The sequence below is a fragment of the Seriola dumerili genome, unplaced genomic scaffold, assembly GCF_002260705.1.
Source record: "Seriola dumerili isolate Sdu_G_001 unplaced genomic scaffold, Sdu_1.0 BDQW01000449.1, whole genome shotgun sequence".
Lineage (NCBI taxonomy): Eukaryota > Metazoa > Chordata > Actinopteri > Carangiformes > Carangidae > Seriola > Seriola dumerili.
Genome location: NW_019174704.1, coordinates 7,391,407 through 7,412,215, shown reverse-complemented (window position 1 = coordinate 7,412,215; position 20,809 = coordinate 7,391,407). Strand labels below are relative to the sequence as shown.

General features: G+C 42.5%; 2 protein-coding genes across 2 annotated transcripts in view; one reads left to right on the top strand and one right to left on the bottom strand.

The window, feature by feature from the left end:
- The window catches only part of LOC111234557 (Down syndrome cell adhesion molecule-like protein 1 homolog), a 71,679-nt gene extending 64,290 nt beyond the window's left edge, over window positions 1–7,389 (top strand). The window contains 13 exon segments of the mRNA XM_022762705.1: window positions 1,647–1,800; window positions 2,370–2,487; window positions 2,636–2,799; window positions 2,905–3,003; window positions 3,298–3,486; window positions 3,961–4,248; window positions 4,355–4,510; window positions 4,650–4,680; window positions 4,801–4,919; window positions 5,042–5,194; window positions 5,441–5,641; window positions 5,987–6,298; window positions 6,715–7,389. Of these exon segments, the coding sequence (XP_022618426.1) occupies window positions 1,647–1,800; window positions 2,370–2,487; window positions 2,636–2,799; window positions 2,905–3,003; window positions 3,298–3,486; window positions 3,961–4,248; window positions 4,355–4,510; window positions 4,650–4,680; window positions 4,801–4,919; window positions 5,042–5,194; window positions 5,441–5,641; window positions 5,987–6,298; window positions 6,715–7,148 (2,418 nt within the window). The 3' untranslated portion in view covers window positions 7,149–7,389.
- A 5,796-nt stretch (window positions 7,390–13,185) lies between these two features.
- Window positions 13,186–20,268, bottom strand: LOC111234595 (rho GTPase-activating protein 35-like). The gene is made up of 6 exons (XM_022762756.1): window positions 16,384–20,268; window positions 15,840–15,981; window positions 14,949–15,026; window positions 14,631–14,762; window positions 14,292–14,397; window positions 13,186–14,161 (listed from the first exon to the last, which is right to left on the bottom strand). The coding sequence occupies exons 1-6, from the start codon at window positions 20,101–20,103 to the stop codon at window positions 13,750–13,752; spliced, it is 4,590 nt and encodes a 1,529-aa protein (XP_022618477.1). The 5' UTR covers window positions 20,104–20,268; the 3' UTR covers window positions 13,186–13,749.
- Window positions 20,269–20,809: the final 541 nt, after the last annotated feature.

Below are 20,809 nucleotides of genomic sequence, written 5' to 3'. Positions count from 1 at the left end.
CCGTGTTTTACTAAATGAGGTTTCAATTACACAGAGACAGATGAGTGCATCAGTGATGTTGTACCTGTCGCTCATCGCTCCAGCTTCATTAACTTCCTGTTTCTGCACCTCGCCTCTCATCTCCTTGACCGTGTCTGTTTAAATGAGCTGTCAATCAGCCAGCCACCCCACCCCCTCACCCCCCCATCCTCTCCTCTTCACTGAGCTAGACAGAGAGGGATAGAGGAAAAGAGGGAAAAGCAAATGGTGAAGGAACTGAAGATGAACACTAAGAGATGAACAGATTAAAGAGATAGAACAGAGGCTCGACTTGAGAGAAAACAGTGTTTTTTGTGTGCGCGCTGGCATGTGTGTGCAGGTGCAGGATATCGTCTCAAAGATGTGCTTGTTGGAACAATATTCACAGGAACACATCATTTAATCCAGAATTGCAGCCACAATTGTTAATTTTCTTAATTCAGTGAATAAATCTGATTGCGTGAGGTGAAATAATTTAATTAATTTGGACTATCTAGAATTTATTTAGTGGATTGATCTGCCCTTTTCTGTCTTGTTCCAAAACACAGAAGAAAAAGGGGGAAAACACATTCAATCTTGATGTGTTTTTTATTCCATGTTTTTATTTCACTGTTTTTCTCTGTTGCTTTGGCACATTTTCTGAAACAATGTTAAAATCCTTAAAACATTAAATTCAATTACCACATTAATTTACACTGTGTAGCACAACACTTATTGTGTGTCAAAGGTGAATAAATTCTACAAAGAGCGAATCACTGCCGCCAAAGTGCTTAAATTCAAATAAATTAAAAGACTTTAATGTGTAAAAATAAATAAATATCAAGATTCACAAGGCAAAAATGAAAAATTACTAAAGCATTTAGGAACATAGAATATTTATAAATAGAAAATGAGTCTACAAGAAAATACAGTAATGCATCTCTGTCAATATAACAGACATGAATTTTAAAAACCTCTCAAAGGATCCCGTGTTTCCATGTTCAAGTTGGATTCCCTGTGAGCTCTGTGACACACAGATAATTATCATTTATGGCTTTTAGACAAAAAGATTGATATAGAATTTAAAATAAAAAGATTACAATGATGTTAAAACTGATTCCTGCTATTTCTTAGATGTTTTTCCTGCAAACCAGGATGTCACTAAAAAAAGTGTGTTTTCCTTCAGTTCTTCGTTGTTTCCAGATACTGACAGGCCTCTGAACAACTTTACAATCAATTGTGATGCCACAGGCCTTTTTCATGGAGGACATGTTTGCATGTGATAGTAACAACAACACAGGCAAAAATAATAAAGTTAGTTCCATTTGGCTGCATCAGTTTCAGGGTCCTGGTGTTGTTTGTGCTGACTCAATGTTACTGAGACACTTGAAAAGACCAGAGCTATCATATTAGTTAATGTTACCTGTGCTTTTCATACTATAAAGGGTCTGCTGTGGAAAAAAAGGCACATTGGCAGAATGTTCACCTCTTTTTTGCCTGAGTCTTTCTTTCAATCCACATTTGAGCTTTAGCCTGTAACACTTCCTTAGTCTGGTTTCCAGTTTATGGTACCTGAGCTGCCACTTGGCCTGTCATGTCACTGTGTTATCATGTTTTACTAACATGATGTTGCGTGCCCTCTTTCCCAGGCACCCAGTGAGTATGAGGCCAACCCAGAGATGCTCTTCTACCGTATCACGCACCTTACCCGTGGTAAACAATACCACATCTGGGCTGCAGCCGTGACAACTGCCGGCCGTGGCAACATCAGCTCAAAGGTCACAGTGGAGCCTGCTGGGAAAGGTGGGTCCTCCAGGCGAGACTGTAGTGGAGGAGAAGGGTAAAGAGATTTCTGTAAAGGTTATGAGGGAGAGCGCTCTAAAGATGGCTATGATACGGACACATTATGTACATAGATCACTTTCATCACTCTCTCTCCTCCCCACGCTCTCTCTCTGTCTGCTCTCTCTGCTATTGATTGACAGCCATAGTATTGATTGAGTGGCGGCTATGTGGCAAGAAACGCTGTTGTTAATTATGTGGTGATGAACAGGGCCTATCCAGTAAAATGACCCTTGGGGAGAGAAGTAGCAGGAGAGAATCAATAGATGGGAGGATCTATGGAGGAAAGATAGACTGAAGCTGAGGGGAGGGGCTTTGCTAAAACACTGCTCTACAGCTTTTTATTCCTTCAGCAGTAAGTAAAGGCCTTTCCCCTCAACCCAAACTGGGCAGCAAACAGCAGAGAGTAGTATGAAGAGAGACATCTTTGTGATTTTTCTGTAGTCTTGGTGTATCTATCGCATCTGTGATGAGAGTATGTGTCAAAGATTTCAGTTAATTGTTTCACTTTTTGTGTCTTCTGTGAGCAGTCCCGGCTAAAATCCTGTCCTTCGGAGGCACAGTGACCACACCCTGGATGAAGGAAGTGCGTCTGCCCTGCAGCTCAGTGGGAGAGCCCGTCCCCACAATTAAATGGACCAAAGACAGGTCAGAGCTCATCATATACCATTCATATACCAGCATCATGACTCACTCAGACAGATGCTGCTGCTTATGAGAGGAAACAGATAAATATAACTCAACTTACTCCAGGATGAGGTTGTTGACATTTGTAACCTGTCTGTGCTTGTGTCAGTGAGGACTCTGCTATTCCAGTGACAGCTGACAGTCAGCGGCAGATCTTATCCAACGGCACCCTGGTGCTGCGCTCAGTCAAAGCAGAGGATTCTGGGTACTACACCTGTACAGCCACCAACACACTGGGCTTTGACACCATCATAATCAATCTTGTGGTGCAAGGTAAGAAGGAGAATAAATATTTAAGAGGAACTAGTGGAAGACATGTTTTCTTTGTGATATTTCTGCTCTGTTGTTGAGTCACAGTTTCTGTGTGTGTACACCCAGTTCCTCCTGACCAGCCTCGTCTGACTGTCTCCACTACCTCAACCTCCTCCATCACCCTGGCGTGGATCCCTGGGGACAATGGAGGAAGCTCCATCAGAGGTATGCTCCTTACTGTCTAGTTGTTTTTGTGACAGATCCTGCTTCACCCTTGTGCTATCAGTTGTACTAATGCTGCATATAACAGTCTAAACAATGAGCTTAATATTTCTGGGTAAGAAGAAGGAAAACTAGAGCTGTTTGCAGCTGTTTGTCGCCCCCTGGTGTCGGGCAGATGTAGCAGCAGCAGCAAGGATCCTCCACAGTCTTTTTTTGTATTTGGATTGTCAGTATTTGGATTGTTTGTATTTGTAAGCACTGGGGTTTGACATGAACCTGTGCTGTGTGACTCTGCAGGATTTGTGCTGCAGTACTCTGTGGACAACACAGAGGAATGGAGGGATGTGTTCATCAGCTCCAGTGAGCGTTCCTTCAGGTTGGACAACCTGCGCTGTGGCACCTGGTACAAGGTCAAGTTGGCCGCAAAGAACAGTGTGGGCTCAGGGCGCATCAGCGAGATCATTGAGGCAAAGACCCATGGAAGAGGTGAGGGGTGGAGGCGAGACTGTTTTAGACATGAGTGAAGCAGTGCAAACGGATTAAACAGACTGTAACTCTGGGGCCTCGTAACATAACAAAATTGTATTTGGTAATTTCTCATTTCAAATGTATCATGATTAAATCAAAGTCTTGTCTCTCTTTGCTAAAGTTGACAAATTTCACACCTGGAAAAAATGAAAATACAACAGAAATACACAAAAATGACTCCTTAGTGTTGCTGTTATGCTGTGATATCAAATGAGGAAAAATTAAGAATCAATAACGCACTGAGTTGTTCTCAGTGCCAGTGTCATATTATTATACTGAAAATCCTCACTATGACTAAGATCTTATATTTAATGAAAACTCTGCTGTGACCAAAAAATCACTAATTAAATTCTAATGTTTAAAAATCTACAGTACTGCTTTCTTCTCTTCTCACCTCCTGTTCTCCTGTGTCTTTGCCCTTCTTCTCTACAGAACCAGTGTTCAATAAGGACCAGCCGCTGCTCACCCACATCAACTCCACTCATGCAGGGCTCAACCTGCAGGGCTGGACCAGTGGCGGCTGCCCCATCACTGACCTGATGCTGGACTTCAGGCCCAAAGGTACCTGGGCTTGGCAGAGCCTCAAGGCCAACTCTACCACTCAGCTCTTCCTCAGCGAGCTGCGAGAGGCCACCTGGTATGAGCTCAAAATGAAAGCCTGCAATAGTGCAGGGTGTGGCAACCAGAGCTCCCAGTTTGCCACTACTGACTATGATGGCAGTAAGTGAAACCCACGTGTTTTTCAATCTGTCCATCACTCTTCTATCATCTCTATCTCTCCCACCAACTTATTGTTATTTTTCTTTTTTCCCTCTTCCCTCCATAGGTACCATCCCCCCCATTAAATCAGCTCGCGGAGAGGGCGATGATGTGAAAAAACTGTTCTCTATTGGCTCTCCCGTCATCCTGGTTACTCTCGGTGTTGCTTTGCTCTTCATTATCCGCAAGAAACGCAAGGAGAAGAGGCTTAAACGTCTTAGGGGTGAGAGAAATGAAAAGAGAGAGTTCAGAGAGAGATCAATGTTATTGTGTGTAATGGATTAATGTAACATAGAGTGACAAGCTGAGACGATTATCTTCACAGCCAACCATAATCTAATTAAGATATTGTCCTCTTATAGATGCTAAGAGCCTTGCTGAGATGCTTATCAGGTAAGAGCCAGTTTGTACTGGGTATAGTTTTAGTTTTTCTATAATATATTTTTTGTAAAATCTTATAAGAGAAACCAGTATGACTTTATGTGTAATTTCCTTCTGTGTGTGCGTGTGCAGCAAGAACAATCGCAGTATAGACACTCCTGTGAAGGGCCCTCCTCAAGGACCAAGGCTCCACATTGACATCCCACGAGTTCAGCTGCTCATTGAGGACAAGGAAGGCATCAAACAGATAGGCACGTGGCAGCACAGCAACACAGCTTTCATTCGTCTGTGTCATTTTCTATCAGCTTTTATTAGATAATTAACATTTCTTTGTGAAACTGTTGTATTTCCTCTCATCTCTCGCTTGAAACAGGGGAGGACAAGGCAGCAGTGCCAGTGACAGACACTGAGTTTAGCCAATCAGTGAATCCGCAGAACTTCTGTACAGGCGTGTCTCTGCACCACCAGGCCCTCATCCAGAATTCAGGGCCTTTGATTGACATGTCAGACATCCGCCCAGGCACAAGTGAGTTGTGTTTTTTCTTTTAAAGTAAAGATTTTTTGCAAAAAAATGTTGCAGTTGTGACAGGCATGACAGAGATCGGGCAGGTAAATACTGGCGCGAACTTTGATCCCATATTGCATTGCATGCCCACTTACACCCACTTAAGTCATGGGAATGATGTAGTATCAAGTCTTCCTGACAGTCAATACATGGCAGCGCAGTCTCTGTGCTACAAAGCAGTTCTCTGATCACTGTGACCTCTCTCAGACCCTGTCTCCAGGAAGAGTATAAAATCAGTTCACAGCTCCAGGAACAGATACTCCAGCCAGTGGACACTGAGCCGGCCAAGTCAGAGTCAGTCGACAGCCTCGGCACGAACTCTGACCTCAGACTGGCGAACGATGGGCTCTCATGGCATCACTGCGACTGAGAGTGACAGCTACAGCGCCAGCCTCTCCCAAGACACAGGTGGGTCAATTCCAGCCCGACAACTGACACAATGATACTACTACTCTATGTACTACTAGTGCTTTTATCTCATTTCCATATTTAACACCAAGAGGAAGTTCATTCTTTAGTTTATCACCAAATTTAAATTCAATGACATCAGAGCTTGTAATATTTTGTTAAATAAAAACGTGTATTTGAAAATATTTGTTAAAAAAATCAATAAACCACCTGGAAGCCGTTGTAAGGAAATTAAAAAAGTGACTTAAATAGGCTCTTACCTGCTGCAGCATAGCTTTTGCATTTTTCGAAATTGCAGCAGCTCAGGAAATTGCTGCCACAATTATCTATTACCTGTTTTTGCAGATAAGGGTCGCAACAGCATGGTGTCGACAGAGAGCGCCTCCTCCACCTACGAGGAACTGGCACGAGCCTATGAGCACGCCAAACTGGAGGAGCACCTGCAGCATGCCAAGTTCACCATTACAGAGTGTTTCATCTCTGACAGCTCATCTGACCAAATGACCACAGGCACCAACGACCCAGCAGACAGCATGACCTCCCTCAGCACGCCTTCTGAACCAGGCATCTGCCGCTTCACCGCCTCACCACCCAAACCGCAGGACTACGACCGTGGTAAAAATGTGGCTGTGCCCATTCCCCACCGCGCTAACAAAAGTAAGTATGAAAGATGAGAACCGTGCAGGGACAATTCTGCATGAACTCCTCCCCTCTTTCAAGATTTAGCACCTTTTGATAATACATGTTCAGTTAACATGTAGCACTACCTTTAATTACAGTTAAGACACTTAAGACAGTTAGACTGCAGATTCTTGCTTCTTGCGAGAGGAAATAGGCAAGGGGTCATGTTTCTTGGCTGATACGTCTGAGCAGTCACTCCACGGCACGCATCAAAGCGATCAAAGCGAAACCACAGAGTCGCGTGTTAGAGAGCAGGAAAGGCACAGGATGTATTTATTGATATGAATTTGGAAATCATTTTTCAGCATCATCCAGTTTAAGCAGTCAAAATGACACAAATTGACACTATTGATCATATGGTCTTGTCCTGACCTGTTTCTTGCCTTTTTCAGGTGAATTCTGCAACCTACCCCTGTACATGAAGACAGACCCATTCTTCCGTAAGCAAGGGGAGCTGCATGACCCATGCCCGGCTGTGCCACCGCGGGAAGCTTCGATCCGCAGCCTGACGCAGCGGGCGTATCACACCCAGGGCCGTCACAAGACTCTAGACCCTGCCAAGCAGCAGGCCCTCACACTGGGCCATTCTGGGCTTGGCAGCTTGGGTTCGAGCTCAGGCACTGCCACCTTGCCCCAAAGGACTCTCACCATGCCCAGCTCCAACACTGCAGCAACAGCTTCCACTTCCAGCACGAGCAGCAACCCCACCAACAGTAACAAGGTGGGGGGCTCCAGAGACTCGCTGCTAGAGAGCAGCTCCTCTGCATTGGGGAGACTGCAGAAACAGAGTGTGGGGGCCTACTCCAAGTCGTACACACTGGTGTAGTCCATTCTCTTGCACAGACATGCACTGCTGTCCCACTCCTCAGCCAGCCCCACTCTGGCACTCTTCAGTCTGGGCCAGAAAGGGCATGCAACCATCTTTCTTTACACCCAACTAATGGTGAACTGCCCAGCGTCCTGTCTAATTTTCCTCGGGATAGGTGTTCTCCCAGACAGAGACCCAGCTAACCCTACTTTTCATGTTCACCTGGGACTACTAACTCCAACTAACAGTTCCAGCCGGCTGGTGCTCAGCTCCGCTCAGTGCTCACAGGAGTTGCACAGCAAAAAAAAAAACAGGAAGTGATTCTGTGGTCATTTGGAAATATTGACTTTAATTGAGGAGCTACAAGCTCTGTGTTTATGATGATGAAGACTACAATAGCCAGTATGAAGCTGTGTGGCCATCCCCGTCTCTCACGTGCACACATACTGTCCTCCATAGTTTGAGTATTATTGTCAATTTGCAGGACTTCCAGTTAAGTTCCCTATTCTTACTGTATCTTTCACCCTCTATGTGTCTCTTAAAGTCCCAAATATCTATTGGCAGAGTTTCTCTTAATGGTGATTCCAAAAGAAATGATTCAGGTTCACTTCCGAGAAGAAAAAAAATTCTATCATGTTAATGTGACAGAATATCTCCAGCTGAACAGTGTCTAACTTTTTAAACAAATCATGACAACCCAAATGAACCAGCTTTGATTTCTCACATTACAAATAAAGAATATTTGGTATTATAAAGAATTTACATATATATTTCTATGTAGGTATATTATTGACATTTAAGTTAAATTATGACAAAGTATAAATTGTGTGTACTATAATAGTGTTGTAGTACATACAGAAATTAAATGTTAATGTCAAATTTAAGAACGAGACAATCGCTCAATCATGAAATTTAAAAAAAGAGAAATTTAAAAAAGGTTGGACTAAAGAAAGAGAAAAAGTTTAGTATATATACGGGATCTTCTGTATGTTACCGACTGAGAGAAGAGAGTGTTTTGCTCCTGTATGGAAAGAGAGCGGCCCTTTCCAAGCCCCATGTTGAGATTGGAAAAGCAAGATAGGCTACTTAGTTTTAGCTTCAGTTCCTGAAAAGGCAAACTGGCTCTAACCTACCTGGTTTGCAACGCCTACTTTACTGTGGGTGATCGGTGGACACAATCATGGCAGAAAGCCGTCTCACTGGGATATAGGCTCTTTGACTCTAGTTGGCCTGTTGTGAGCGTGATGGGTTGGTAAATACAATAACATTCAGAAACCAAGTCAGTATGACAGAGGATCCCCAGATAGGTTTTATGCTGGGAGGAACGTTTCTGTAAAGTGGTCAGAGACTTGAGTTATGATACAGTATTAAGGCCTCTGTTTGTGGCATAGGTGGCAGAGACTGACAGTCACAGATATAGTAACGCATCCTACCAACTTCTCAGTCAGCCTCAGTGCCACTCAGCCAATCTTGGCTCTTCAAAGTAAGAAAGACAACTAGCTGAAGGAATCCCCATCATGATGTGAATGAAAAATAATATAATGTTGAGAGATGTTATATGTCAGGGAGTTCAGTTTTGAAAATTATATAATGTTCACTCAATCGATATCTTTGTTGTTGCCCTATCTGAAGTACTGTAAATGTCCCACTTTCTCTACCACCATACCCCTCCATTTTGCGCTAATGTACATTCACACAAGAACCTAATGGAATGTCTCTTTGAAGCATCTCCATGATAGTGTTTTGTGGTTTATATTTATTTATCCATTTGCTTTGTTTGTTTGTTTGTTAAGGGGAGGGAGGATTGATTCTGATTTATGATATTAATTTTGATTTGTTTGGGATTTTGTCAAAATTTTGGTTCCAGAGGCCAAACAGTACTAAGGTATGTGGCCAGTGGCTAAAACCAGTTCAGCCAAGTGAAATCAGGGACTCGTAGCTCTTTTGGTCACACAAACTACTATTGTATTGTGTATATACTGGACTGGAGTTGGTCTGTAAACCTGAAACATTCAGACTCCTGTCCTTATCCCCTGTTCAGATAAAATAAAAGTAAAAATTCACACCCTAAACATACTAGATCCATCATCGCTACCTTTGTCAGTGTTGTTTATAGATTAAGTCTTGTACATAAAACACAGTTTTGTATGAAGAGCTATTTTCGTCAGAATAAATCAGGGGACACATCAGGGTTGAATGCCCCAATTTCAAAATTGAAATAGTATCAAAAATAAAATATTTTACTTCTGAAATGGGCAAAAAAACATTTTTCTTTCCCTTTATGTTTTTGATACTAATTTGTTGAATTTTTATTCTTTTTTAAGGGTCTTTTGATGTTGTCATTTGTCCTATTTACTTTTTTATTATCATTATTTTGTATTTTGTTCATCCTCAAAAAAGTCATTGCATGCTTGCTAAAAGGGAAAAATTGAAGGAAAAAATGTATGAAAATCAAAAGCTGAAAAAAAAATGTTGAGGGTATCCCAAACATTTGTTTGAGTTGCTTGTTATAGCAATTGCTTGTGTTCAAAAGTACATTTTCTATGAAAAGAAAGCAAAAACTAAAAAGATCATTCTAACACCTTGTGCAATAAAGCTATCTTTCATACGTCATGGCTTCTGTCATTCTCAACAGGTTTGTTTGCATATCATCTCAACCTCGTAGGTGGCCACCGGGCAAAACTTTGTTGTTGGGCACCTTTTGACCTCCACTATACACAGCAGTTTCATTATTTCCTCATTCACCCAGAAAGAGTTGAAATGATCAGTTGATTAGTTGATTCAATGAAAATGAATGGCAACAATTATGAGAGTTGTTGAGAGTTGAGAGTTGTTGTCATTTTTAAGGAAAAATTTAAAAACTAAACTGGTCCCAGCTTCACAAATATGAATATTTGCTGTTTCAAAGTTTTCTATCATAGTAAACTCAAGATTTGAGGATCTTTGATTTACAATTTGAATATGTTATAATAATGATAAGCATAAGCAATAAGCATAAATAAGCAATAAGTATAATATAAGCATATTTTTCAAAATTTTCTGAGAGTTTATACACTGACTATTAAAGAAAATAGTCACTGATAATGAAAGTAATAATTGGTTGCAGCCTTACAGTTCTCAAGGTTTTGTATGTGTCAATTATGTGACACAAAAAAAGTTATTTCATAAAACACAACTTCACAATAAATCAGTTCAATATAAACTACAACAATAGAGGTCTTAAAACAAGATTTTGACCCAATGTCCATCCTCACGACCAGGGCCACAAGAGGGAGGACCTAACATTCTACTGCAGGGGTGCAAATTTCTAACGTTGTGATTAATCAAGTGTTGACAGAAACAGAGAAGAGTGAATCTGAGGCTTCTGGGACACCTAACAGTTATGGGTCCCTGGGCAGTTGCCCATTTTGGCAACGAGTAATGCAGCCCTCCCACCACAGACCACCAGATTTCAGCTCGGACTCAGTAATGCATTTTAACATGAAGAAGTCTTCAGAGAACTTGGGAGTTGAATCCGACATCTGAGGTGTAAAGAGTGGACCGGAAACGGTACATAAGTAGGTCATGAAGTCGTGCAACTTTTTCAAGTAACACATGAGAATCCACTGTCAGTACTGGTAGGGAAACAAAAACTCCCATGCCTTGGTAGCTTTACAGCTATGCAGCCACAAGATGGCGTCATAACATAATGTCCGACTCCCTCCACAGAAGTTAACAGATACTGTGACGAAAGTATTCTACCAAAAGAGTGCAGGGAGTCATGACGGATATGCTGTGAATAATTGATGTTTTCCAGAGTCACCTGTGCCTACATACTACAGCTTCTAGTTACTACAGCAAAGCTCTTTCATGTAATTTGTATTGTGTAGAATTAGCCTGTCTGTTAGAAGGATGCTTTACATAGATTCATCTTTAAATGTGATTATTTGTGGAGAGAATGCTGTTAATGTCATATTTCAATAGAGATTTTCTGATACTATTTATGTGAGATAAAGCAGCAGCCATATATTCATGCCTTGCTGTATTTGTTTAAACCTCATTTCACTATTGTAAAGTGAAAAAAGTAGGTTATAATAGCCTGTCTAAGCTGAAACAGGGTTTGATATTCCTTGAGTCTCACTGTTGTGTCAATATTAATTTAGCTGCTGTTGTGTGGCCCTGTAAAATAGATTTTTTTTTACAATGAAGGTCCAATGTCATTTCAAATTCTAAGTTCAAAAATTGTGGCAGTAATGGCTGGCCATACCTCTCAAATTGTTAAAGAATCAATGAAAGACATACATACACACACACCACAAGAATGCTGAGGACAATTTTACAAGATTTAATTTATTAACTATTATACAGTTCACATAAGGCCTTCATCTTCAAACACTATTCTCAGTCAGACAAATTCCATGGTTTGCTCTTGGTGCACAGTACATAAACTTTCACGTTTCAGCTATTTCACTTTAGTATTTGTTTTGTTCTTGTTCTAATTTCATGTTTTAAAACAGGAAGAGGCTTTCATCCTTCTCCCTTGGTGTGTGTCTTTTAAATCATGCACTAAACTTAAGTGGCCTTGAACCATTCACAAAAATTGTAAAAATGGACTTTCAATCATTGAAATACACACTAGAAATGTTTTCTACCATTGACTAAAGGGTGGTGTTCCCCAACATACAAATAAACAACCATTATAGAATAGTATGCACTCACTTTTTGCTCATTGAATGGCAGATCTGCCACATTTGTGTTGCAGTAAGATTATATACTCCCAAGAATTGTGTTATAATGGAAAAGCTGCTTGGTTGGTTGGTTCTGTGCCAGTCTTAATGTTACAGCTTACAGCTCTGAGCGGTTTGAGTAGAGCCCTCTGTTTAATCTGATGAACATATAAAATAACTGACTTCTAACAGCATTGCAATTCCAAAAGTACCACAAGTGATGATCCCAAATACTAATACAACCAATAATCTAACTAGTCCAGTCATTGTTGCAACCAAGAACCATAACAGAGCCACAATCATCCAGAACTTGTACATCTGATGTTCTGCTTTTACTCACTCCCATTGAAAAGATAGTGCTTCATCTCATAAGTTTAATTGTTAAAATTATCAGGTCTTCATTAACAGTGCTACCACTGAAAATGTGCTGCTTTTTTTCCATGAAAAGGGAGGACAATATGCCAGCACAAAACTAATTCACTAGAGCAGGTAAACGGCCGGTGCTTCCTGAATGTGTCTCATTCACAAATATTTAACTTCTACTGGTCATCGTATTGTATAGCAGGACTAGCAGTAACAGTGCGTTGAGAATACTAAACCTTCTGAGTTAAAGGTCCTTAATATTAGATGAATACAAAGAGCTTGGTTTGATAGACAGCCACAGCAACACATCCAGCAACCGATCATGTTTCAAGCGTTTGGTTCATATGGACACCAGATGGCAATGTAGAGTTGCGTTATGGTATGACTAGGTTACACTTTCAAAAATGGCAAAATTTCTCCTTCACTTGACTGATCTCTGATATTATAATGGTCTAATTAAACCAAACTTCCCTAAACATCCACTCTGATCAACCAACAGCTAGAAAGAGGACAAACTAAAAGAAAACTATTTTTCACATGGCTGGATGAATGAGGAATATAAGCAGATTCAGATTTCCCATAAATCTAAAATGGGACCTCTGGATCAACTTATAGAACATAAGTTTTTACAAAAGGATCTTGTTTCACAAGCCTGCACTGATGCCACACTCAACCACTAAACAAACAATATCGACAATTAATCAATGTGGCATTTCTTCAAATGTAACACTACACTATCAAAAAGTGCTTCAGATAAGTTTGTGGATACAAAAACAAGTTTGATGTAAACAAAGTTTGATCTGCCAGAGCTCTGTAGAGGCAATGAGTATGGCTGTTTGAGCTGTGAAATTAAAAACACACAAGAAAACAGTATGTTAACAAAAAAAAAAAAAAACCCTTTTGAGGGAAAAACAACAGTGATCATTAAAGTGCATCCCTGGATGTGTACCTACCCCTTCCCTTCCCTCCCCATGGTGACCCCTCAAGTAGAGCTGATGAGAGAAACCCCAAAGGCAGACAGAGGAACCTCTGCCATATGGAGCACACTGCTGCCCAAAGGACCTAAAGAGGAACAGTCTATAAATCCAGTGGCAGTACTTTCATGAGAAAAAAAAAAAAACTAAAACAGTTTTACACAGATAAAAACATGGTGGTCACAAATCATTTCTTCCAGCTTGGCATAGAGGTTCCTATTTCTTGGTAGTGTAGAATAAGTGGTGGCTGTTGACAGAAGAGAGGCTTGCTGTGACAGCGACCTCCGTCCTCCACTTCTGCCCTGATGTCAAATTCCAGGCGATCAGGGACTCAGAGGGCAGAGGGAGAGTCACTGCTAACGGTAGCCTGTCCTGATGCACACAAGTACGGATACAAATGGCAGGTTGGAGAAGTTTCTCAGACATTTCCTATCGCCACTCTTCATAACCTAGGTTGTCCATGATCAGAAATGTAGTGTGCAAGTGCACGTTTTTTTTTTTTCTTTTTTTTTTCTTTTAGTGCGTGTTGGTGATAAGTTCCAGCATCATCATGGGCACACGTGGTTTCATTGTCTCTCACAGTGTCTCTTGTTCGGCAGGGGAATGGTGGGAGTGGGGGTGCTGGTGGAGGGGAGGGAGCAGTGACTGCAGGGGAGACTGGGGGGTGGTGGGTGGGGACTGCTGCAGGGGGCTGAAGTGTGTGGTGGTGTGGGGAGGAGAGGAGCGGTAACAAGAGTAGGCAGAGCTCCCACTGAGGGTGGTGGTGGGTGAGGCAGGGAGGCCTGCTAGGCCGGTGGGGGAGTCGAGGAGGGGCTGGTTGTAAAAGAAGAATGCACACTGGTGGATGAAGGTCTCGATGATTGTCTGGTAGGTGCGTGTGGCAGTCAGGGCATCCATAGTGGAGAAGTCTGGCCTCATGAGAGTGGGCCAAAAGCAGATGGACAAGTTTTCACTGGTCATCAAGTTCACCCTGCTCAGCTGGCTCACCCTGGGAAAAACACACAATCAGACAACAATTGATTCATTTGCATCATATGGTGCAGGAAAAAACAGATGGGGGTCCACCGCAGAAGACCAACAAATCCATGAAAGTGATAAACAGTAAACAGGGTACTTACTTGTGTAAGTGGCTCACTACATATTTGAAGACATCATAATTCTCTCTGGGGAACTTCCTCAGGACATCCTTCATAGTGTATAGCCTCTGTTCTCTGTCATTGATTTCTGCACACATGGAGAGAAGTAAACATTAAATCTGAGGCCTCATTCATTGTACACAGTAATCTGAAGCTAAAATGTCTTTCTATACCATCATAAAAATGATTCTTGTCAACACTGATAAAACTAAAACAGAGCAAAGCAGGTCTGCGAAAACCTTCCCTTCCCTCTTTCCTCCAAAAGAAATAATCTTTCTATGTTCTAGTAAAGAACCTCCCAGCCCAGCAGTGTTTGCTTACTGAAAGCGTCCAATAGGTCCACCTGCAGAGCACAAGGCACCAGGGGCTCAGGCAGCTCAGAGAAGAAGCTCTTGAGGGCTCCAGCCACAGTGTTTATGGAGAAGTCTTTCTCCACAAGGTCTAATCCATGGTCTATGCAAGGAGAGTGAGAGAGTTAAAGGGATCAGAGAAAATAAGCCCATCAGTACTAGCCGTCATCAGGACCGAACAATCAGTTGCATGTCACTTTCTTTTGGTAACACTCTGTTTGTTTTGATTAGGCAGCTACATAATTACATGTCAAACAGCTGGTTCAAACAAGTCTGATGAGCAGCTCACCCTGTTCAAACTGCCTCTGCATGCTTTCCATCTCTGACTTGTTGCCACTTACGCGATACAAACCCTCTGTATTCAGACCTGAGGAAAAAAGAGCACAGCAGAGAAAAGGGGGAAGACGTGGGTGGGGGGGCACAGTGGGAAACAAGCAAAGCACAAACACTTCATTAGCCCCACTGCAAACAGACGTGACAATACAGATGCTGGCATTTTCTGGAGGAGTACTTAACTGAAACTGAATAAACCACTGTATTGCTTTCATATTGTTTCGCAATTGTGACCATGAACAGGTGCACTGGTTTAGGAGATCTAACAATAAGTATGTTTAGGTGACTAATAAATAACATTATTATTAAATAAGATGTTTGCTTGTAGTGAAGTATAAACACTGATAAATGCCCATTGACAGTATTTCTCAGAATAAAATTTTAAATCATATTATGAATACATCACATGCACAGCAGCACTACGTGAACAGTTAAAAAGAGGTTTAAGGAGCTATTTGTAAGTTTTGCTATTGCTACATAGACAACATTAGAAATAACAACTGTTTACTTATCAAGAGCTGTCTCTAGCGGTGGAAAACTACCCTCTTGTTTCCCTTCTATTTCTACCACTTCTTTTCTTCTACTGAAGTTAGCATGCTAACCACCTAGCTCCAGCTCAGTCAGACCATTTCATCACTTTCTGATACTGAGTCACTGTAGCATCCAGTCTGCCCTGAAGAATAGTGACCCTTTCCAGAGGGTGTATTATAACCCCTTGTATTGTAATCACAATGATGGCTGAAGCCCTTGACAAGACTGGTAAGTAAACCGTTGTTAATGCTAACATTGGCTATGTAGTGATAGCAAAACTCACAAATAGCTCCTTTAAAAAGACAAAACAGCTTACCTGTTGTCTCAATGAAGCGGACACACTTCTCGATGAAGAGTGGGATAGGTCTATCTGGAGATACCACATTTACAAGTGGGACCCCAAAATAACTGCTCTCCGGGGGCTTGGGAATAGCAGGACGGGGCTTTGGTCTTGTTTTCTGTTGAGAAGGGAAGACAGAGGACTCTGACTGTCTCAAACAGGGATAATTATGTTGATATTAAGTGTCACTTATTGGCCTCTAACTAAATGTGGTGTTCCCCATCAGCAGCAAATCAACAGTTCCTCACATCTAGTCTAAAACTTGATGTCTAGATCCTCCCCAGGACATATTAAAATTTAAACATACTCAAGATTGATCTCAATATATTTTATGCTAAATAACATAATAGCTCTATTATACCTACAGAAATTACTGTAGTCTTTCATAAGGACAATATTTAAGAAAAGATAAAAAAAAGCAAGTCATTTGACACCAATGTCTGTATGACATTATGGACAAGTAAATGAAAAGTAAGCTATTTTCTCTGATTAAAACATAAAAAGGTGGTGCGATACAAACCTTGGCTGTTCGTCGCAGGCTCTTCAGAATGTTCCTCTTTTTTGGATCCTCACTCTCCTCATTAACAAGACTTTCTCCTTTCAGGGTCCCAAAGTCATCCTCCTTGGACTTGGGAAGAGCTCCCATCTCATCATCGCTGCCTATGAAGCTTGTGCGGAAGCTGCTGAACTTGCCAAGTCGCTTGGAACGGTCACGGTAAAGACGAGGCTTCACCCCCACTGCTGAGAACTTCCTCCTTCGCTCGAGAGAGCTGCTGTCTGCCTCACTGTCTGAGCCATTTCCATTCGAGTGCATCCTGTTAGAGTTACGGATGGTGATGATTTTGCCTTGTGTGCTGTCATGTGGCACTGAATAGATGATCTCTTCATTGCTAGGGCGGGGTTTTGAAACAGCATCCATGGGTTCAGCATAGTCAGAGGGATCATAGCCTACATCGCCACCAGGGACCCAGGTAACAGCAGATGGTAGGGAACGACGATGTCCTAGTGTATCAATATATGGGTTACGGCTTACCTTCCGGAAGTCAAAAGTGACACCCGGTTTAACTCTCACTTGGGGGGGTACTTTGTTGTTGAGTTTGTTCTCAAAGTCTCTGATATCCGAGATGACAGAGATGTCACTGGAATCTAAGTCAGGCAGGTTGAAGCCCCCACTATGAGAAGTGAGCGTGCCATCATAGTATGGTGGTGATGGCTCTACATCATCCTCTGAATCCAGGAACATGGTGACAGGACTGGGAGAACTGCAGCGTGGCGAGTACACATTTTCATTGGTGCATGCTTCAGCAACATTATCATACATGTGTGTGGCCTCCACAATGTTACGTTTCTCTACCACCTCCATCAGAAAAGAATGGAACATTTCTATCCTGTGCATGCCTCCCACTACGCCCCCAGATCCACAAACCACACTATTGAAACGACCCTCAATCTCATGGGCTAGCTCCTCCCCCTGGATCAACTGTTCACAGGCATAGTCGCTGTCAGTGAGCTCTGCCTGGCTATCTCCCACTGCCAACAGCTGAACTGGGATGATGTCTTGAACCTCACATAAGAATGCACAGAGAGTCTCCAGGGAAGCTTTTCGAGAGACCGAATACACTGCAATGTAGCCGTGTACTAACCTGCTCTTACGCAAAGTGAAGGAGGCGTGGTATGAAAGCAAGGACAGCTCAATAGCCAGCTTGTGTCCACCCACTGTCTGCTCCAGCAATACAGAGGTGCCACTATTAGACATGGGCCTGCAGTGCTGATGCATTAGGAAAGGGGATAGGAGCTGCTCAATGTCATAGGAGTCTCCACACATTAAACACATGACGACACGAAGGTCTGCCTCAGGGACTGGCTGATGAGGAGAGTCTCGGAGACCTTGCGGCTCAGGGAGGAGGGGTGGGGAGCTGCTACTAAAGGATGTGCTCCTCCTAATATCCAGAAGGCTCCTCAGCACCTGGTTGATTTGACTCTCATTGACATTATGGCCATATCCCACACCAGGGGAGGCAGGGTCTAAAAAGCTACACTGCAGCCTTCTTGCAACCTGCTGTCCCTGTGTTATTAGGTTTAAGGCAGTTTCTCCACCTATATCCACATATGATCCTACACCTCTTTTAGTGACTAAAAGCAGTGATGTTGGCAGTTGTGCCAGCTGGCTATCCCTTCGACCTAGAGTTGACTCCCTAAGTCGCTCAAGGCTTTCAACCACATAAGAGAGGGACTCTTTTGAATTGTAAAGACACAGACATCCGTGAGGGGTGAAAGTGGGGGTGTGGAAGGAGTTCACTGGAAGACGCACATTTCCCTCAATAGGCCGCAGTGTTAATTCATACATCTTCCCATCTAACACGTACCAGTCATCATTTGTGCAGAGAGCCCTAATCTCATTAGCAAATTCTCTGGCCAGTCCATCCTTCCCTAGTATGACTAGGTTAATTCTGTCAGCCTTGGTGTCTCCAAAATGAGCTTTCACATCAAAGAAGGGGTAACACGTGGGGAAACGTGAAGCTAAGAGTTGCTCAATCTTGGAGTCTCCGCAGTGAGGACTGCTAGGGCAGGTCTCCTTGGTAGGATGATAGACAAAGTGGATATGCTTCAGCACCAGAGCATCTCTTTCAGCTGGAAGCTTTTGTAGTGCCTTGAACCTCTGTTCCTCGCCCAAAACCTCCTGAATTGCCCCCATCTTCTCTTTGCTTGGTTTGGCATCTACCTCAAGTTCATAAAAAAGCTCAGAGTACTCCAGTAAGAGCTCCTGAAAGTCTTCTTTAGCTCGGTCAATGATCTCCTTCTGATGGCGGTTGTACAGGTCCAAATACTCTGGCTCCTCAAGCCACTGGTAGAATTCTTCATTCATGATAAAGCTGCGTGCCTCCTCCCAAGGTTTACCAGGTGTGACAAAGGGAGATGAAGCTAACTTCTGTTTAAACTCCAGCCTCATCTCTGCTCGTCTGCACTCATTACGCAGATGTTCCAGGTGGGCATTAAATATGTCCTCTGCTTCAGCAGTTTCCAGTAGGTCTGAGGGGATTCGCTCATCTTCCATGTTATCAATGTGAGATGTATCCTCCCATGGTGAGTCTTCCAGAACAACAAACCAGTGGGCAAAGTGCTGCTTGGACTCTAAGACCTTCTGTACCCCAGACCAGCTTAACTGATCTATTTCATCCAGGTCAGGCACCAAAGAACTAAGTGCTAAAGGAAGAGTGCTTAAGTATATTTTCCGACGCCTCTCAATATGTTCCTGCTTCAGACGGTAGACATGCTGTTGAAAAAGCTTCTTGCATTTAGCTGTTCCCTCCAAGAAGACATATTCTTTGTACTCTGGGGAGGTGTTCATGCGTCGACTGGTGTTTAACCAGGTTTCATTATGATTTTTTACAATACGGTTGATTAGCCATTCATAGCGATCCTTGGCAGAAGCTATCTGCTGACTCTGGAGCTTAAGGGCTTCAAAATAAGGAATGATCTTGGGCTTGCCCCTGCTCTTATCGATAAGTTGAACCAAAGTGAGGAAGGCAAGGTCCACATTTATATTTGAGCGTGCAGACGTCTCAACTACTGGTAGACTCTTTTTTGTGATCGCAAAGGTATGTGCATCTTTGATGTAGCGTTCAACCCCTTCATCACACTTGGTGAGGACCAGCACAATGGGCTTCTTCGTCTTGCTAAGCTGACCATACAGGTTTGTGACAAATTTCAGCTGGTCATCAAAGTTGCGGTTCATGCCCCGGCTGACATCAACACAAAGCAGGAAACCATCAACCTGCAGCTTGCCCTCAGGCATTTGTTTTTGCTCAAAGTCTTGCTCCAGACCCAGCTGATCTGTACAAAAGTACATGAGCTTCTCTGCCGAAGCCAGCTTGGTTGCGGCTGCCCGTTTGATATAAGGTTGCATAGCAGTGCTACGGTGTGGCTGAAACGTCTGGTCATCAATGAATTCAGTTTGTTCCACGACATGCATCCTGCACTCAGGCCCCTCCTCCAGAACCCGTGATACCTCCCCCCAAAACAGAAAGTGATCATTATTAACCACCCGACCCCCAAAGTCACTGGTGCTCAACACTGATGTGTGGTCCAAGTAGAAGTCGTCAGCACTAGGTCGGACAAACCTATTACACAAACAGGACTTTCCAACCCCACATTGCCCCTTCTCTTTCTCTGTTCCTGACAAACCCACCACAATGAGGTTGTAAATAGGCAATCGGGCATCTTGCTTTTTCGCCATCATAGTCTGCTGACGATCATCCTGCCATAAACAGGCACTGTATAAAGTAGATCACTTGAATGTTTGTCCATAAAGTTGCTGATCCGCAGGGGAGATCAGATTTCACTTTCTTCTGGGGGGGTGGGGCTTCGATTTTAATAAATAGCAGTGCAGTGATATGAGCAGAGGGTTCTTTCATTCATTCCTTATATGAATCAGATCCTGTCAAAAAAACAAAAAAACAAAAAAGCAATCAGACAAACTGGGCAATCAACAAAAATACATTTCATTTTGAAATAAAAGGGAAAACAAGAGAACATTTGTAGAAACCCCAATAGGACAAATGTCACTTCCTTAAACCTGTGACATATTAGGCGACTATGATAAAAATAAAAACATATCACTGTTAAAACATGCTTCTTTATGTGGTAATGGACTAGTGGTATTGACAGTACCTTTGCTTACAAAATCTTATTCCATTTTGTGCCAAATTTCTTTGTATACCAAATGATATTGAAGGAATGGACCCTCTCAATGGTGAAGGCCAGGTATAATGTTTAAGAGCAACTAGTTTTGGCTCTTTGATTCTGAGTTCAAATGGTTATTAGGCTCCAATTACTGCCCACTATAGCCTTGATCATGTGTCGAGTATGATCATTTGCCAAAAACAACTAATATGTGAAATCACTGCATTATTATCATTGTACACACCAAGTTGTCATCAAACACT

Excerpts from the sequence above, each read along its gene's own strand:
- LOC111234595 (XM_022762756.1), bottom strand. The coding sequence starts at position 20,103 with ATGATGGCGAAAAAGCAAGATGCCCGATTGCCTATTTACAACCTCATT. Across the intron at positions 14,763-14,948 it reads GCAGAGGCAGTTTGAACAGG|ACCATGGATTAGACCTTGTG; the intron begins GTGAGCTGCTCA and ends CTCCTTGCATAG. Across the intron at positions 14,162-14,291 it reads GTAGTGAGCCACTTACACAA|GGTGAGCCAGCTGAGCAGGG; the intron begins GTAAGTACCCTG and ends TGTTTTTCCCAG.